The sequence below is a fragment of the Melanerpes formicivorus genome, unplaced genomic scaffold (assembly GCF_026170545.1).
Source record: "Melanerpes formicivorus ecotype bairdi unplaced genomic scaffold, bMelFor1.0.p_v2 SCAF_277, whole genome shotgun sequence".
In the NCBI taxonomy this organism is placed as follows: domain Eukaryota; kingdom Metazoa; phylum Chordata; class Aves; order Piciformes; family Picidae; genus Melanerpes; species Melanerpes formicivorus.
In genome coordinates this window covers 75,869-93,476 of record NW_027142629.1, presented here as the reverse complement: position 1 = coordinate 93,476, position 17,608 = coordinate 75,869, and the positions used below count along the sequence as shown (strand labels likewise).

The 17,608-nt window shown below is 55.6% G+C and overlaps 1 protein-coding gene and 1 long non-coding RNA gene across 6 annotated transcripts in view; one reads left to right on the top strand and one right to left on the bottom strand.

Annotated features, from left to right (window-relative positions):
* The first annotated feature begins 1,733 nt into the window (after nt 1–1,733).
* On the top strand, nt 1,734–17,406 carry LOC137458778 (zinc finger protein 135-like). 4 transcript variants are annotated; one of them, XM_068170046.1, is made up of 3 exons: nt 1,752–1,819; nt 14,010–14,255; nt 14,691–17,406. In XM_068170046.1, the coding sequence occupies exon 3, from the start codon at nt 14,721–14,723 to the stop codon at nt 15,780–15,782; it is 1,062 nt and encodes a 353-aa protein (XP_068026147.1). In that variant the 5' UTR covers nt 1,752–1,819; nt 14,010–14,255; nt 14,691–14,720; the 3' UTR covers nt 15,783–17,406. The 4 variants fall into 4 exon arrangements, with proteins under 4 accessions (XP_068026144.1, XP_068026147.1, XP_068026146.1 ...); XM_068170045.1 differs by having other exon boundaries at nt 14,010–14,259; XM_068170043.1 differs by lacking the exon at nt 14,010–14,255 and having other exon boundaries at nt 1,734–1,819.
* LOC137458779 (uncharacterized) overlaps nt 6,448–17,608 on the bottom strand; it is a 36,002-nt gene continuing 24,841 nt past the window's right edge. For both annotated transcript variants that reach the window (XR_010991960.1, XR_010991961.1), the window contains exons 2-3: nt 15,035–16,539; nt 6,448–6,818 (exon numbers count right to left, since the gene is read on the bottom strand). This is a non-coding gene — a long non-coding RNA (uncharacterized lncRNA). The remainder of the gene's footprint in view (nt 6,819–15,034; nt 16,540–17,608) is intronic.

The following is a 17,608-nucleotide window of genomic DNA, read 5'->3' as shown; positions in this document are numbered from 1 at the left end:
GGGGACGCAGGGCAGGAGGAAGCTGGAGCTGGAGCTGAGCAAAGCCTTCGACACTGTCCCGCACCACATCCTGGTCTCCTGGCTGGTGACACAGGGGTGTGATGGGTGACCACAAGATGGATAAGGAACTGGCTTGATGGCTGCACCCAAAGAGTGGCTGTCAATGGCTCCATGTCCCAGTGGAGGCCAGGGACAAGCAGAGTCCCTCAGGGATCAGTCCTGGGACCAGGCTTGTTCAACATCTTTGTGGGTGCCATGGACAGTGGCACTGAGTGCACCCCCCAGCAAGTTTGCTGATGACACCAAGCTGTGTGGTGCAGCAGACACGCTGGAGGGAAGGGAGGCCATCCAGAGGGACCTTGAGAGGCTGGAGAGGTGGGCACAAGCCAACCTCATGAGGTTCAACAAGAGCAAGGGCAGGGTCCTGCATCTGGGTCAAGGCAATCCCAGGCACAAATCCAGGCTGGGCAGGGACTGGCTGGAAAGTAGCCCTGAGGAGAGAGACTTGGGGGTGCTGGTGGACAAGAAGCTCACCAGGAGCTCTCAGTGTGCACTTGCAGCCCCACAAAGCCAATCAGATCCTGGGCTGCATCAGGAGAAGTGTGGCCAGCAGGGCAAGGGAGGTGATCCTCCCCCTCTGCTCAGCTCTGGGGAGACCCCACCTGGAGTACTGTGTCCAGTTCTGGAGCCCCTATGACAAGAGGGATGTGGAGGTGCTGGAACGTGTCCAGAGCAGGGCCAGGAGGATGAGCAGAGGGCTGGAGCACCTCTCCTATGAGGACAGACTGAGGGAGTTGGGGCTGTTCAGTCTGCAGAAGAGAAGGCCTCCGAGGTGACCTCATTGTGGCCTTCCAGGATCTGCAGGGGGCTACAGGAAGGCTGGGGAAGGACTGCTCAGGATCTCAGGCAGTGATAGGACTAGGGGGAATGGAATGAAGCTGGAGGTGGGGAGATTCAGGCTGGAGGGGAGGAGGAAGTTCTCCCCCATGAGAGTGGTGAAGCCCTGGGATGGGTTGTGCAGGGAGGTGGTTGGGGCTCTGTCCCTGGAGGTGTTTAAGCCCAGGCTGGATGAGGCTCTGGCCAGCCTGATCTCAGTGTGGGGTGTCCCTGCCCATGGCAGGGGGGTTGGAACTGGGATGATCCTTGTGGTCCTTTCCAACCCTGAATGAAACTATGAAGCTATAAGCTGCCGGCCCCGGGCAGGCTCCCGGCGAGCAGAGAGCAGCGATGCAGAACCCGGCCCCAGCGCCGCCGGCTGCGGCAGAGGAACGGAGCAGGGCAGGGACCCGGAGAGGAAGCCCCGCCCACAGCCCTGAGCGACAGCCAATCAGCGCCGTCCAAAGCAACTCCCGGCATGCCCCGCGCAGCCCCCGGGGTGCCCAGCGGCTCCACGCTCCCCGGCGCTCAGCGTGTCCCCGGCCCCGCCAGACCCTTCCCCGCTCGGCTCCCGCCCGCCTTCAGCCCCTCCCGCCATGCCGCAGCTCACCAGCCGGTAGCTGCCTCTCGCCCGCCAGCACCTCCGGCGCTTCTCCCGCGCTCCGGCAACGCTGCCGCTCCCCATGGGGAGAACAATGGCGGCCGCGGCCGGACAGTGGCAGCTCCTCGCTGTGCCTCGGCAGTGGGGAGGGAGGGGGCGGGGGGGCGGGGTTATGCCGCTTGTGTGGCGGATGTGATTGGTTGTTGCTGGCCGCTTGTGGGCGGGACTTCCTTCCCCTCGGCCGGGACGCCTTCGCCCATGCTGCTCGGCGGCTGCGGCGGTGCTCGGAGCCCTCCCTCGTCCTTCTGCTCCGCGCCCCCCTCTGTGCCGGCTCCAGGCGGGGTGAGGGAGTCTCTGGGGCTGGGGGGGGATGCTGAAGTAGGGATCGGAGTCCCCGGAGGCTGAGGGTTGCATCGTGGCGTCGGGATGGTCGCTGGGGTCGGTGGGGCCGGGGTCGGTGGGGCTGGGGGGAGCCTCTGCGGGGGTCTACGGGGAATCGGTGGGGGTTGGGTTGGTGACCGCGGGGAGTCTGTGGGGTACGGGGTGGGGGTGGGGGGGTCTGTAAGCCTGGCGCTTGGTGTCTGTGCGGTCCTGGGGACCTCTCTCGGGCTGGGGTTAGCTGGGGGTGGGGGGGCGGGGGGGTGGTGTTGGGGGCGGTCTGGGGAGCTCTGCCCGGGTCCGCGTGGTCATGGGGGGTGTCGGTGGGGTACGGCAGAGGTGCGTAGGGTCGCTGTGTGCCGTCTGTGCTGTCCTGGGAGGGAGCTGTGCGGCTCTGGGGACACCGGAGGGGGTCTGTGTGCTTGGGGGCTTCGTGCTGCTCGATCCCCTTGCTAGGGGCAGCTGCAGGCTGCTGCTCTGTTCCAGCCGGAACCGTCAGTGCCCTGCAGGGGCTCCCTGGCCCCAGCTCCCCCTCTGCTGAGTGCTGCCCCTGGCAGCGTGGGGGCTGGATTGCATCAGAGGCTTCTCTGCGGGAGCCCTGGGGGGTTTGGAGCCTTTGTGCTGGGCTGCTCTGTGCTAAAGGGCAGCGCCTGGGCTGGAGGCCAGGCACAAGGGGCGAGCCCAGCCCGGGCCGTGCCCCTGGCTGCCGGGGGGGTCCCGGCCGTGGGTGCTGAGGCTGTGCTGAGCCCGCGCCTGGGGCTGGCGCCAGCTCGGGGCAGGTTTGGCTCTGCTGGGGCTGTGTCCTGGAGGGGCAAACCGAGCTTAGCCAGGCTTCACCACGAATTCCCCCTCCCTCCCCTCCGCAGAAAGCGCGGGAGGAGAGACAAAGAGCAGGAGCCCCAAGGTCTGGGGCTGCAGGGGGCGCAGACGGAGACCTGCCCAGGCTTGCCTGCGGTGTAAAGTTGTTTCATTGCTTCAGTCAGGGTTGGAAGGGACCACAAGGATCAGCCAGTCCCAACCCCCCTGCCATGGGCAGGGACACCCCCACACTAGATCAGCCTGGCCAGAGCCTCATCCAGCCTGGGCTTAAACACCTCCAGGGACAGGACCCCAACCCCCTCCCTGGACAACCCATCCCAGGGCTTCACCACTCTCATGGGGAAGAACTTCCTCCTCACCTCCAGCCTCAATCTCCCCACCTCCAGCTTCATTCCATTCCCCCTAGTCCTATCACTGCCTGAGATCCTGAGAAGTCCCTCCCCAGCCTTCCTGTAGCCCCCTGCAGATCCTGGAAGGCCACAATGAGGTCACCTCAGAGCCTTCCCTTCTGCAGACTGAACAGCCCCAACTCCTTCAGGCTGTCCTCACAGGAGAGGTGCTCCAGCCCTCTGCTCATCCTCCTGGCCCTGCTCTGGACACCTTCCAGCACTTCCACATCCCTCTTGTAATAGGGGCTCCAGAACTGGACACAGTACTCCAGGTGGGGTCTCACCAGGGCTGAGCAGAGGGGGAGGATCACCTCCCTCGACCTGCTGGCCACACTTCTCCTGCTGCAGCCCAGGATCTGATTGGCTTTGTGGGCTGCAAGTGCACACTGAGAGCTCCTGGTGAGCTTCTTGTCCCCCCAGCACCCCCAAGTCTCTCTCCTCAGGGCTGCTTTCCAGCCAGTCCCTGCCCAGCCTGGATTTGTGCCTGGGATTGCCTCGACCCAGATGCAGGACCCTGCCCTTGGTCTTGTTGAACCTCATGAGGTTGGCTTGTGCCCACCTCTCCAGCCTGTCAAGGTCCCTCTGGATGGCTGCTCGCTGCTGTGCCGCTGCTCAGGGTTTGGTTGGCTCAGTTTCAGATGACCTTTCTGCCAGTGCTCAGCTTTGTTTTCAGAAAGGAGCTCCAAAGGGCTTTTTGGTACGCTGGTTCCTCTTTAGAGAGGAACATTTCCTGTGTAGAGAGCTGGCAGATCATAGAATCAGTCAGGGTGGGAAGGGACCACAAGGATCATCCAGTTCCAACCCCCTTGCCATGGGCAGGGACACCCCACACTAGATCAGCCTGGCCAGAGTCTCATCCAGCCTGGGCTTAAACACCCCCAGGGACGGGGCCCCTACCACCTCCCTGCACAACCCATTCCAGGGCTTCACCCCTCTCATGGTGAAGAACTTCCTGACCTCCAGCCTGAATCTCCCCACCTCCAGCTTCATTCCAGATGAGCTGGCTAAGCCACTCTCCATCATTTTTCAGCAGTCCTGGCTCACTGGAGAGGTCCCAGAGGACTGGCAGCTGGCCAACGTGGTGCCCATCCACAAGAAGGGCCGTTTGGATGTGCCAGGGAATTACTGGTCTGTCAGCCTGACCTCAGTGCCAGGCAAGATTATTATCTTGAGTGCAATCACACAGCACTTACAGGATGGCCAAGGGATCAGGCCTAGCCAGCATGGATTTAGGAAGGGCAGGTCCTGCCTGACCAACCTGAGCTCCTTCTATGCTCAGGTGACTGCCTGGTGGATGTGGGGAGGCCTGTGGGTGGAGTCTACCTGGACCTCAGCAAGGCCTTTGACACCATCCCCCATAGCAAACTGCTGGCCAAGCTGTCAGCCCATGGCTTGGACAGGAGCACACTGCGATGGGTTAGGAACTGGCTGGAGGGCCAGGGAGGTTGTAGACAGGTGAAGGTTGGCCTCTTCCTGCAGGCAGGGGAAGGTTGGCCTCTTCCTGCAGGCAGGGGAAGGTTGGCCTCTCCTTGCAGGCAGGGGAAGGTTGGCCTCTTCCTGCAGGCAGGGGAAGGTTGGCCTCTTCCTGCAGGCAGGGGAAGGTTGGCCTCTCCTTGCAGGCAGGGGAAGGTTGCTCTCTCCTTGCAGGCAGGGGAAGGTTGGCCTCTTCCTGCAGGCAGGGGAAGGTTGGCCTCTTCCTGCAGGCAGGGGAAGGTTTGCCTCTCCTTGCAGAGAGGGGAAGGTTGGCCTCTCCTTGCAGGCAGGGGAAGGTTGGCCTCTTCCTGCAGACAGGGGAAGGTTGGCCTCTTCCTGCAGGCAGGGGAAGGTTGGCCTCTTCCTGCAGGCAGGGGAAGGTTGGCCTCTCCTTGCAGGCAGGGGAAGGTTGGCCTCTCCTTGCAGGCAGGGGAAGGTTGGCCTCTTCTTGCAGGCAACCAGCACCAGAACAAGAGGACACACTCTCAAGCTGCACTAGGGGAAGTTTAGGCTGGAGGTTAGGAAGAAATTCTACACAGAGAGAGAGATTGCCCATTGGAATGGGCTGCCTGGGGAGGTGGTGGAGTCACCATCACTGGAGGTGTTTAGGAGGAGAACTTGATAGGCTGCTTGGTGCCATGGTTTAGTTGATTAGATGGTGTTGGGTGATAGGTTGGACTCGATCTTGAAGGTCTCTTCCAACCTGGTTCATTCTATTCTATTCTCCCCAGAGCTTCCTCCTCTCCAGGCTGAACAGCCCCAGCTCCCTCAGCCTGTCCTCGTAGCAGAGCTGCTCCAACCCCCTGATCAATCTCACATCCCTCCTCTGGACCCTCTCCATCAGGCCCAAGTCCTTCCTGTATTGAGGGATCCAGACCTGTACACAGTACTCCAAGTGAGGTCTTACCAGAGCAGAGTACAGTGGTAGAGTCATCTCTCTGCAGCTGGCAACACATCTTTGGATGCAGCCCAGGATCTGATTTGCTTTCTGGGCTGCAAGCTTACACTGTCTCCTCATATCCAGCTTCCCATCCATCAGCACCCCTGTGATAGTTTTCCACAGGGCTCCTTCCTATCACCTCCTCTCCCAGCCTGTATTGATGGTGAGGATTGTTCTGGCCCAGGTGCTGCATCAGGAGAAGTGTGGCCAGCAGGTCAAGGGAGGTGATCCTCCCCCTCTACTCAGCTCTGGGGAGACCCCACCTGGAGTCCTGCCTCCAGCTCTGGAGCCCCTATTACAAGAGGGATGTGGAGGGGCTGGAATGTGTCCAGAGAAGGGCCAGGAGGATGATCAGAGGGCTGGAGCACCTCTCCTATGAGGACAGACTGAAGGAGTTGGGGCTGTTCAGTCTGGAGAAGAGAAGGCTCTGAGGTGACCTCATTGTGGCCTTCCAGTAGCTGAAGGGGGCCTACAAGAAGGCTGGGGAGGGACTGCTCAGGATCTCAGGTAGTGATAGGACTAGGGGGAATGGAATGAAGCTGGAGGTGGGGAGATTCAGGCTGGAGGTGAGGAGGAAGTTCTTCACCGTGAGAGTGGTGAAACCCTGGAATGGGTTGAGGTGGTTGAGACCCCATCCCTAGAGGTGTTTAAGCCCAGGCTGGATGAGGCTGTGGCCAGGCTGATCTAGTGTGGGGTGTCCCTGCCCATGGCAGGGGGGGTTGGAACTAGATGATCCTTGTGGTCCCTTCCCACCCTGACTGATACTATGATACTATGGTAACCATGAAACTCTGAATCCTGATGAACAGTAGGAGCTGGTCTTGCTAAAAAGCTCATCAAACTTGCTCCTCCTCCTACTTATGCTACTATTCTGCCAAGCAGAATTGTGCCAAGAAATTATGGTGGAGCTCTTCCTGTGGTTGGCCAATTCACTGATCAAATGAGACAATTGGAGGATAGCCTGACACGTGTTTCTTTGGTTTCAGCCATTGAAGCTGTGTCTGGAAAAAATGAGAATTGCATGAAAGAGCTGAAGCATGAATTTAAAAATTCCATATCCCAGTTGACACAAAGGGAATAATTCCAATTCTTCCTCCAGATGGATACAAGTTTCAGCTGTGAGGAACAGACGTCCTCCAAGGAGGTCATTCAAAGTTCTTCACCGAGCGAGTCATTCAGCATTGGAACGGGCTGCCCGGGGAGGTGGTTGAGTCGCCGTCCCTGGAGGCGTTCAAGGGGAGATTGGACGTGGCACTTGGTGCCATGGTCTAGGCATGGGGTCTGTGTTGATGGGGTCTTGATGATCCTCGAGGTCCTTTCCAACCTAAGATATGCTGTGATACTGTGAAAACAGATCAAACCAAAACAGACCACCGAGGCAATGCCATGGGAGTGTTTGGCTAACTCTGTGTGATCAGTTTGGTGAGAACATGAACAGATGGGATGGTCAACCAACTTCTAATCTTTTCAGGAGACTGAGGGAACTGCAAAGTGGCAGACCCCGAGGTAGCAATACCAGAAGGGTAGCTGTCAATTCCAGTTTCCCAGGACTACTCTAATAGTTCCAACAGTGGCTCCAGTTCTAACACTGGACACTGTGCTCAATGCACTTGTGGGCATACTCCCCATAACTAGGGGTGTCCTGCCTCCCTCCAGGGGGAGGAGAGGGATAATAGAGATAATAGAATCTCTTGGGATGTGTACATCCAGTGGCCTGGCACTTCACAGGTAGTAGTACAGGGCAATGAGGTCACCCCTAAGCCTCCTCTTCTCCAGGCTAAACAACCCCAGCTCCCTCAGCCTCTCCTCATAAGGCTTGTGTTCAAGGCCTCTCACCAGCCTTGTTGCCCTTCCCTGGACACATTCAAGTGTTTTGATGTCCTTATTACTCTCTACAACTACCTGAAGGGACGTTGTAGACAGGCAGATGTTGGTCTCTTCTCCCAAGCAGCCAGTACCAGAACAAGAGGACACAGTCTCAGGCTGCACCAGGGGAGGTTTAGGTTGGATGTTAGGAAGAAGTTCTATACAGAGTGAGTGATTGCCCATTGGAATGGGCTGCCTGGGGAGGTGGTGGAGTCACTGTCATTGGAGGTATTCAGGAGGAGACTTGATGGGGTGCTTGGTGCCATGGGTTAGTTGTTTAGGTGGGTTGGATTGGTTGATGGGTTGGACACGATGATCTTGAAGTTCTCTTCCAACCTGGATGAGGCTCTGGCCAGCCTGATCTAGTGTGGGGTGTCCCTGCCCATGGCAGGGGGGTTGGAACTAGATGATCCTTGTGGTCCCTTCAAACCCTCACTGATTCTATTCTATTCTATTCTATTCTATTCTATTCTATTCTATTCTATTCTATTCTATTCTATTCTATTCTATTCTATTCTATTCTATTCTATTCTATTCTATTCTATTCTATTCTACCTCCAGGGCTGGGGCCTCAACCACCTCCCTGGACAACCCATTCCAGGGCTTCACCACTCTCATGGTGAAGAACTTCCTCCTCACCTCCAGCCTGAATCTCACCACCTCCAGCTTCATTCCATTCCCCCTAGTCCTATCACTACCTGAGATCCTGAGAAGTCCATCCCCAGCCTTCCTGTAGCCCCCTTCAGATGCTGGAGTATATACAGTGCTATTATAGTGCATCAGAGATTACTGCTAGAAGCAGATGCTGTGAACTGAGTGTTAGTGAGTGGAAAGCAGGTGAAAGATACTTTGTGTTGTTTGTAGCAAGGTTGGGTTCTGGCAGACTACTGTCGCTGGACTGGTTCCTAGGCTGTTCTGGACGGCGGTGCTGGGTGGCTGTCTCCTTGGCAGTGGAGAGGAAATGGAACCTCGGCTTAGCTGGTAAGCAGGTTCCCTTGCAGGACTCAGCAGATTCCCTCCAGACAATAGGGAGTGGTCCTGGGGCTCAGCCTGTGGGGCTGGTAGGGCTGGTCGCAGGATGGGGACGGCCCTCAGAGTCGGCTCACACGGCAGGGCGACGGTTCCCAATAGGTGGGCTCAAAGGTTTCTGATCTGGCACAGCAGCAGGCAGGGCTGCAGGGTCAGCCATGTTGCAATGGGCTCAGGGCTGGCTTGTAGCGGCCCCAGGGAAGAAGCACGCCTACGGGGAGCGGCAACTTCCCATTTACTTGGCTTAAAGGAACAGCAGGACTCTCAGAGCGGTCCCGGGTTTGGAGGAGTATAGGCACGAATGGTGCTCTGGATTTCCCTGAGGTTTACAGGGCTCAGACCGGCAAAGGTGGCGGCTCCTCTCCCGCGATAGCAGGGTTAGGCAGATGTGTGGACTGCCAGACCTGGTCAAGTCCCTTCTCCCCGGGAACTGGGCAGATCTTACCCTCAGGGGTCCAGTCCTTTGGAGGCACGGTGGCCTCTCACGATCAGTGTGACTGGTGGTGACGACACTGGGCTTCTCGGGCTCAGCGAAGGTCCCTCCTCTCAGAAGATATTCTCAGGGATATGGCTCAATGGGCATGCCTGGATGCAGGCTGCTTCTAGTGCAGAGGCTTCCAGTATGCTCGCATGTATGGGAGAGAAGAGCTAACAGCAATGCGCTCAGTGGCAGAGGCTATGGCACCGGCGTTGTCCTCTTGAGCAAGGAGAGAGACAAAGTGAAAGAGGGGGCAGCTTGTTTACCAACTGGGGTAATACTAATAGGTTCCTCGAGGCTGGGTTTGACCAGTGGGCACTCTTGTAAACAACTGGCTTCAGCCTACAGGAAGAGTGAAGCTAGAATTATGCCCATACTTGGTGTTAGAAGCATCCCAGGTGATGGGAGCGTGCAGGGGTTCCATCCTGCATCTGGGTTGAGGCAATCCCAGGCACAAATACAGGCTGGGCAGTAACTGGCTGGAAAGCAGCCCTGAGGAGAGAGACTTGGGGGTGCTGGTGGACGAGAAGCTGAACAGGAGCTCTCAGTGTGCACTTGCAGCCCGCAAAGCCAATCAGATCCTGGGCTGCATCAGGAGAAGTGTGGCCAGCAGGTCGAGGGAGGTGATCCTCCCCCTCTACTCAGCCCTGGGGAGACCCCACCTGGAGTACTGTGTCCAGTTCTGGAGCCCCTATTACAAGAGGGATGTGGAGGTGCTGGAACGTGTCCAGAGAAGGGCCACAAGGATGATCAGAGGGCTGGAGCACCTCTCCTATGAGGACAGACTGAAGGAGTTGGGGCTGTTCAGTCTGCAGAAGAGAAGGCTCCGAGGTGACCTCATTGTGGCCTTCCAGTATCTGAAGGGGGCCTACAGGAAGGCTGGGGAAGGACTTCTCAGGATCTTAGGTAGTGATAGGACTAGGGGGAATGGAATGAAGCTGGAGGTGGGGAGATTCAGGCTAGATGTGAGGAGGAGGTTCTTCACCATGAGAGTGGTGAGACCCTGGGATGTGTTGTCCAGGGAGGTGGTCGAGGCCCCGTCCCTGGGGGTGTTTAAGAGCAGACTGGATGAGGCTCTGGCCAGGCTGATCTAGTGTGGGGTGTCCCTGCCCATGGCAGGGGGGTTGGAACTAGATGATCCTTGTGGTCCCTTCCAACCCTGAATGAAACTATGAAACTATGAAACTATGCCTTGGCTTTTGTCTCCGTCATGAAAGAGGGGAACTTGTCCACATGCTGGGACAAGATTCAATATCTGGCCATAATGTGCCTTCACCACAATGAACTAAAAGTTTTGACAAGATTTTAAGGAGTTTTTTACGGGAGTTTCAGGGCTTTAAGGAGATGTTCATTTTTAATGCAGTTTTAGGCATCTTGAAGCATTTTCCAGGGCTGTGGTATCACAGTATCACAGTATCACAGTATCACTTAGGTTGGAAAGGACCTCGAGGATCATCGAGTCCAACCTATCAACACAGACCCCATGGCCAGACCATGGCACCAAGTGCCACGTCCAATCTCCCCTTGAACGCCTCCAGGGTCGATGACTCAACCACCTCCCTGGGCAGCACATTCCAATGATGAATTACTCTCTCGGTGAAGAACTTCCTCCTCACCTCGAGTCTAACCTCCCCTGGCGCAGCTTGAGACTGTGTCCTTTTGTTCTGGTGCTGGTTGCCTGGGAGAAGAGGCCAACCCCTTCCTGGCTACAACCACCTCCCAGGTAGTTGTAGAGGACAACGAGGTCACCCCTGAGCCTCCTCTTCTCCAGGCTAAACAATCCCAGCTCCCTCAGCCTCTCCTCATAGGGCTTGTGCTCAAGGCCTCTCCCCAGCCTTGTTGCCCTTCTCTGGACACCTTCAAGTGTTTCAATGTCCTTCTTAAACTGAGGGGCCCAGAACTGGAGACAGTATTCAAGGTGCGGCCTAACCAAAGCAGAGTACAGGGGCACTATGACCTCCCTGCTCCTGCTGGCCACACTATTCCTAATGCAGGCCAGGATGCTATTGGCCCTCCTGGCCACCTGGGCACACTGCTGGCTCATATTCAGGTGGCTGTCGATCAGCACCCCCAGGTCCCTCTCTGTTTGGCAGCTCTCAGCCACTCTGACCCCAGCCTGTAGCTCTGCATGGGATTGCCGTAGCCAAAGTGCAGCACTCGGCACTTGGACTTGTTGAATGACATCCCATTGGACTCTGCCCATATAGGCCTGAAGAAGCTCAGAAACTCATTAAAATCGCTGCAAAACCATTTTTAAGAGTTTTGAAAATAGGTTTTTTGTTGAAGACTTTTTGGTGAAATTTTCTTTCCCAGGCAGTTTTAAAACATTTTGAAAGATTTTTGAAGGGTGTTTAACACTTAAAGAAGATTAAAATCTCACTGAAATATCCTAAAAATTAGTCTTAGGAGTTCTTAAGGGACTTTAATGACTCCATGGCTCGTAAACTGTTTTTGAAGAGACTTGGATGATTTTTTTGAGGTGGTTTTAAGCCTTGTTAAGAATTTTAGATAGGTGTTGAACACCTAAAGAAGCTGAGAAATTAATGAAAATCTCTTCAAAATTAGGTTTTCAGAGTTTTGAATAATTGTAATGACTTTTGAAGAAATTCTGATTATTGTAGGTGGGGTTTTTTTAAGAGATTTGAGGGCCAAAAACTTCCTTATAGCTCTTTAGGAGTTCTAAGCAGATACTGATAATATTTAAGCCTCTGGTGGGGGGGGGGCACAGAGTGAGTGCAGATGGACAGACGAATGGTGAAGACTGCAGGGGCTGGGAGGGGTTAGTTCAGCAGCTGCGTGGCTCTGCCTGGCTCCTACCTACAGTGGTGGTGGCAGCATCTGACCCTGGACTCTCAAACACCTAAATCCTGCTTGGCTCAGGACAGTCCTCTGACACCACCCGACACCTGACAGCACCCAAGCAGGCACTCTAGGGGATCCGACCAGCACATCTCACCCCATATCCCAGGGCAGAAATCACCTGAGGTCTCACTTCCTCTCTGTCCCCCTTCATCAATTCCTCTGTGAGGTGTCTGCAGGGTCCCTCCCCATCTCTCATCTGTAACCTCCCCCTTGGCTTGTTGCTGGTTCTTTCAGCCCTCCAGCTCATCCAGCCCTTTAGTCTCAGGGCCCTGCCATTCTTGTTCTCCTGGTTCCAGCCCAGTTCATTAGATGCTTCCTCAGACACGATATTTTCCATTCCACCCTTCCAGCTGCAGTGGCAGTGGGGGTGTGGGACACAGGGCCAGAGGACAGCAAAGATACCAGGGGCCTGTCTTGTTCAACCTCTTTGTGGGTGCCATGGACAGTGGCATTGAGTGCACCCTCAGCAGGTTTGCTGATGACACCAAGCTGTGTGGTGCAGCAGACACGCTGGAGGAAAGGGAGGCCATCCAGAGGGATCTTGATAGGCTGGAGAGGTGGGCACAAGCCAACCTCATGAGGTTCAACAAGAGCAAGGGCAGGGTCCTGCAGCTGGGTTGAGGCAATCCCAGGCACAAATACAGGCTGGGCAGTAACTGGCTGGAAAGCAGCCCTGAGGAGAGAGACTTGGCGGTGCTGGTGGACGAGAAGCTCAACATGAGCTCTCAATGTGCACTTGCAGCCCGCAAAGCCAATCAGATCCTGGGCTGCAGCAGAAGTGTGGCCAGCAGGTCGAGGGAGGTGATCCTCCCCCTCTACTCAGCCCTGGGGAGACCCCACCTGGAGTACTGTGTCCAGTTCTGGAGCCCCTATTACAAGAGGGATGTGGAGGTGCTGGAACGTGTCCAGAGCAGGGGCAGGAGGATGATCAGAGGGCTGGAGCACCTCTCCTATGAGGACAGACTGAAGGAGTTGGGGCTGTTCAGTCTGGAGAAGAGAAGGCTCCGAGGTGACCTAATTGTGGCCTTCCAGTATCTGAAGGGGGCCTACAGGAAGGCTGGGGAAGGACTTCTCAGGATCTCAGGTAGTGATAGGACTAGGGGGAATGGAATGAAGCTGGAGGTGGGGAGATTCAGGCTGGATGTGAGGAGGAGGTTCTTCCCCATGAGAGTGGTGAAACCCTGGAATGGATTGTCCAGGGAGGTGGTCGAGGCCCCATCCCTGGAGGTGTTTAAGCCCAGGCTGGATGAGGCTCTGGCCAGCCTGATCTAGTGTGGGGTGTCCCTGCCCATGGCAGGGGGGTTGGAACTAGATGATCCTTGTGGTCCCTTCCAACCCTGAATGATACTATGATACTATGACATGGATGGGCCGGGGATGGGGGAAGTGCCTGGAAATGGCCAGGCAGGAATTAGGCCTTGTCCCTCCAAAGGATCAAGTGCCCAGCTGAAAACTCTGTGTGCAGGAAATGCCACAATCTGCAACATTTCAGCAGATAAAAGGAGTGAATTCTCCTGAACATCTGCATGTGTTAGCTGGGAGATTACCAACAGACCATGGGTACTTTGCCCTCACATCAAATCCCAGTTTCTCTGGGGATGTGGAGTGGCATCTCCAGGAGAACTCCAGAGAGAAAACTGACAGAAATGGGCAGGGAGAGAAAGAAACAAAACTTTCTAATGTAGTTCTTTAGGCTGCCTCTGTTGAATGGTGCTGCAGGTGCCAGGTTTGCCCAGGAGACAGAGACTCCTCCAGCATCAGTAGGAGATGAAGAGGTTTTGCAAGAAGCTGACCAAATCTCTTCCCTTTCTTCCACCTTAAGAAAGTGTGAGCATCCCTTTCTTAGTGTCATCAGGGCTTCTCTGATGCTCACTTGAGGAATGGCCAACACAGAGATGGCCCTGGGCAGGGCCCTGCTGGCAGAAGGTGCCTGCAGAACAGAACTGAGCACAAAGTGGGTGGGGTCTGTGAGGAGACCTGGAGCCAGAACAACAGCTCCTGGCAAATGCAGAGCTATGGGCAGGCAGTGGGAGAAACGTGCAGCCGAGGCCTGGGAGAAGCTGGCTTGAGAAGCTCTCTTATGGTGCTGCCCTGCACATTCTGCTGGGGGTTGTGTGCTGAGTCTGTACTTCTTCAGACCTCCCATCTTCAGCAGCCCTGGCTGTGTGCTGTGCCCATGCTGCTGAGCTTGGGAACTGCCCTCAGTAAGGCCCAGCACTGCTGCATTGCCCTGGGCAGTGCTGAGCCATCCCTTGGAGTTCAGTCCTCTCATCTGAGCCCTTTGCTTCTCTCTGGCAGGGGCTGTGTCCTTCTCTCCCCATCAGCCCTGCCTCTCTGGTCTGGGAAAGAGCTGAGTTTGCAGATCTGCCCCTTGGAACATTTCAATGTTCCAAGAATCCAGACTGGGACAACAGCAGGACCCCAGCCTATTGCTGAAACTTGGAGCACCTCCCAACCTCCTCCAGGCCCTCTTGCCCACTACATTTCACCACTTCAGGGGCTCTGAAGGACATCAGCTGCAGTGGGAGTCTGTGGGACCCCCAGGCAGGTGGGGGTCAGTTGTGTGGAAGGTGGTGGTGGTTAGGGTTGGGAGGTGGAGGGTGGATGGGAGAGGGTGGGAAGTGGTTTGGTCTTCCCGAGTCAGTGCCACTGCCTCCATTGTCTGATCCAGGAGAGATCAAAGGACAGGGCACAGGCCAGGAACCACCCTGCCAGTACCGCCAGGTTTGGGAACAGGTGGGATGAGAGCACTCCATAAGTACAAGGGTGTCTCAGCCCTCCCAGCACAGGAACCTGGGGTCTTGACAGAGGTTTTAGAGGTCTGACCTTTCACCATGGCAAGAACTAGGAGTTTGAGAGCCCCTCTCTATTCCTTGCCCCAGCTGAATGTTGGGTGTTGGGAGGTGTCAGGGGCTGTCATGACCCAGGCAGGGTCTCTGGGTTTGAGCTCCTGGGCTCAGGTGTTTTCATATTCCCTAGGACACAGCAGTGACCCCTTCTCCCACCAGCATGGCCTCACAGAAGGACCCAGAGAAGAGCTGGGAGGAGCAGAACCACACAGAGAACAAGATGGAGCACCCAAACTGTAGCCCCAAGGAAGAGGAGGAGGAAGAGGATGACATGGAGGGTGAGGATGATGACAGTGATGACTGTGATGAGGAGGAGGAGGAGGACGAGAAAGATGACCAGGATGGGGGAGAGGAGGAGGGCCACACCCATGCCAGCAAGAAGTCTTTCACTTGTGCTGACTGCGGTAAGAGCTTCAGACAGAAGAACCACCTCACCCTGCACCGCCGCACCCACACTGTCAAGAAGCCTCTCACCTGCAGCTCTGCGCTCACCACCTGCCAGCGCTCACGCACCGGCGAGAAGCTCTTCATCTGCGGTGACTGTGGCAGGAGTTTCACGAACAACTGCAACCTCCTTATCCATCGCCGCACACACACCGGTGAGAAGCCCTTCGCCTGCAGGGAGTGCGGCAAGAGCTTTAGTCAGAGCTCCACCCTTAGCCAGCACCTCCTCACACACACCGGAGAGAAGCAGTTTCACTGTGCTGAGTGCGGCAGGAGCTTCAGCCGGGGGACAATGCTCGTCCGCCACTGCCGTGTCCACACCAGTGAAAAACCCTACAGCTGCCCTGACTGTGGCAAGAGGTTCAACCACAGCTACACCCTCAGCCGGCACCGCCGCACCCATACTGCTGAGAAGGCCTTCGCCTGTTCCGACTGCAGCAAGAGCTTCAACAGCAGCACCCGGCTTACGCAACACCGTCGTGTCCACACTGCAGAGAAGCTGTTCCCCTGTGCTGACTGTGATGAGATCTTCACCAACAGCTCCAGGCTGATCCGGCACCGCCTCATCCACACTGATGAGAGGCCATACAGCTGCACTGACTGTGGCAAGAGCTTCAACAATGAATGGAATCTCACCCTGCACCGTCGTGTCCACAGTGGCGTGAAGCCCTTCACCTGCAGTGACTGCGGCAGGAGCTTCAATCGCAGCTCGAACCTCGCACGCCACCGCCTCACCCACGCCAGTAAACTGCCTACACCTGTGGGCAGTCGCAAATAGACCTGCCCTGGATCTGTTGGGGTACTGAAAGGCCCCTCGAGAAGGCCTTTCCAGCAGACTGAACCAAATTCTCCTCTTTTTCCACTTTCATTTCTCAGGGGCTGAGGGCTCCAGCAGGAACAAACACCTCCTGGCCTTCTAAACACTAGTTAACGGTGATAGGAATAATGATGATGATGAGTTGGCACAGCTGATGCTGGCACTCGAGCTGGGCTTAGCCTTGCCAGGATTTGTCTGGTTCTTCTTCGATGTTTTGGGTCTGCCATGGGAAAAAACCACCTTGTCCACGGCCCATGTGTCAATAAAACCCCAAAGTTACCCAAATCCTTTCTTTCTCACTTTTAGTTAGGACACTCCTACCCACAATGCCCAGATGTTGGGGGCATTTGATTCCTAGCAATGGGACTGGCGCTATGTGCCCAGTTCAGGAAGTTAAAGTGAGGCTCTTAGAGCATCTTGAAAGTGTCTTGGAAGGGTCTCAGGGGCATCTCAGAGGGGTTCTTTGTAGGGTGTCAAGGAATCTTAGGCGTTTTGACTCCAGGAGGGTTCTAGGATTGACTTTGGAGGACCTTTGGAGGAATAAGGGGGAATCTCAGAGAGATCTTTGGAGGAACTCAAAATGCTTTGTCAGCTTCCCACTGTGGGGCTCTGAGGCTTTCCAGCAGGCCTAGACACTTTCAAAGGGCTTCCCACTAGCTCAGCAGTGTTCCTGGTGGATTCTTGCAGTCCTGGGGCTTCCCTCAGGCTTTCCATGCACCTAGAAGTGGGAAGAGATCTTTTTGAGTGTTTAGAAGTTTTTAGGAGCATGAAGAGTTTTTAAACTGTGAGATTGATGCCAACTGACAGCAAGTTCAGGACTTCCCTTGTCAATCCAGGAGCCCCAAGTGTCCCTGCTGCCATTCAGGCTCACTGGAATGCATCAAGGGCACAGCCAGGCCAGTGGAAATACTGAGCAAAGCCCCAGGTTCACAAAAGGGCAGCAGGGCCTCTGTCTGAGCAGCAGAAAGCCTGACTGAGAAGCAAAAGTAAAAGCAAAGGCTGTGCACAGAAGCAGAAGCAAAGAAAGATGTTCTCTACTGCCCATCCAGCCAGATGATGTTTGGTCACTCCCAGGAAGCAGGGCTCCAACACATGTAGCAGCTGCTCCAGAGCACAGATGCCACCCAGGAATGTCCCACACTTGCTTCTTTCACTTAGCTTTTGTGTTTGAGCTGACATCATCTGGCATGGACTGAGTTGAAGCTGCTGCTGTTACTGACACCATGCTGCAGTCATGCCAGCCTCCAAAAGGAAAGTGTTGACTGGAGCAAAGTATTATGGGGCTTGAAGTTCAGATTGCAACATGGGAGGCTTCCTGTTCCAGCTGCTGCTTCTGAGTTCTTGGGTGTTGACTTTTCTGCAGGCATGGTGGCAGAAAGAGTGGCAGGTAGCTTGCTGGGTTTGGTTTTCTGTTTCATGCTGTTGTTTGTTTTTCCCTCCCTGTGCATTTCACTGTGCTACTTCTACAAATAGGCTAAGCTAAGGTAATCCTGCATTGTATTATTGATTAGATTATTAGCTAAGGTAATCATGCATTGTGCTTAGGATATCTTATGTTACATTAAACTCTTCTCTCTTTATCTCAGCCCTGAGTTGTGTTACTCTTCCCCTCACTTTTGTGTTGGGGGAGCAGGAAGGTAAGCCCTTCTGCTAAACCATTACAGCATGGAATACCCCTTTGGTTAGTTTGGGTCTGCTGGCCCAGCTGTGTCCCCTCCCAAGATCTTGCCCACCCCTCAGCATTCTCTTGGGGCAGAGAAATATTGGAAAAATACAGTTCTGGTGCT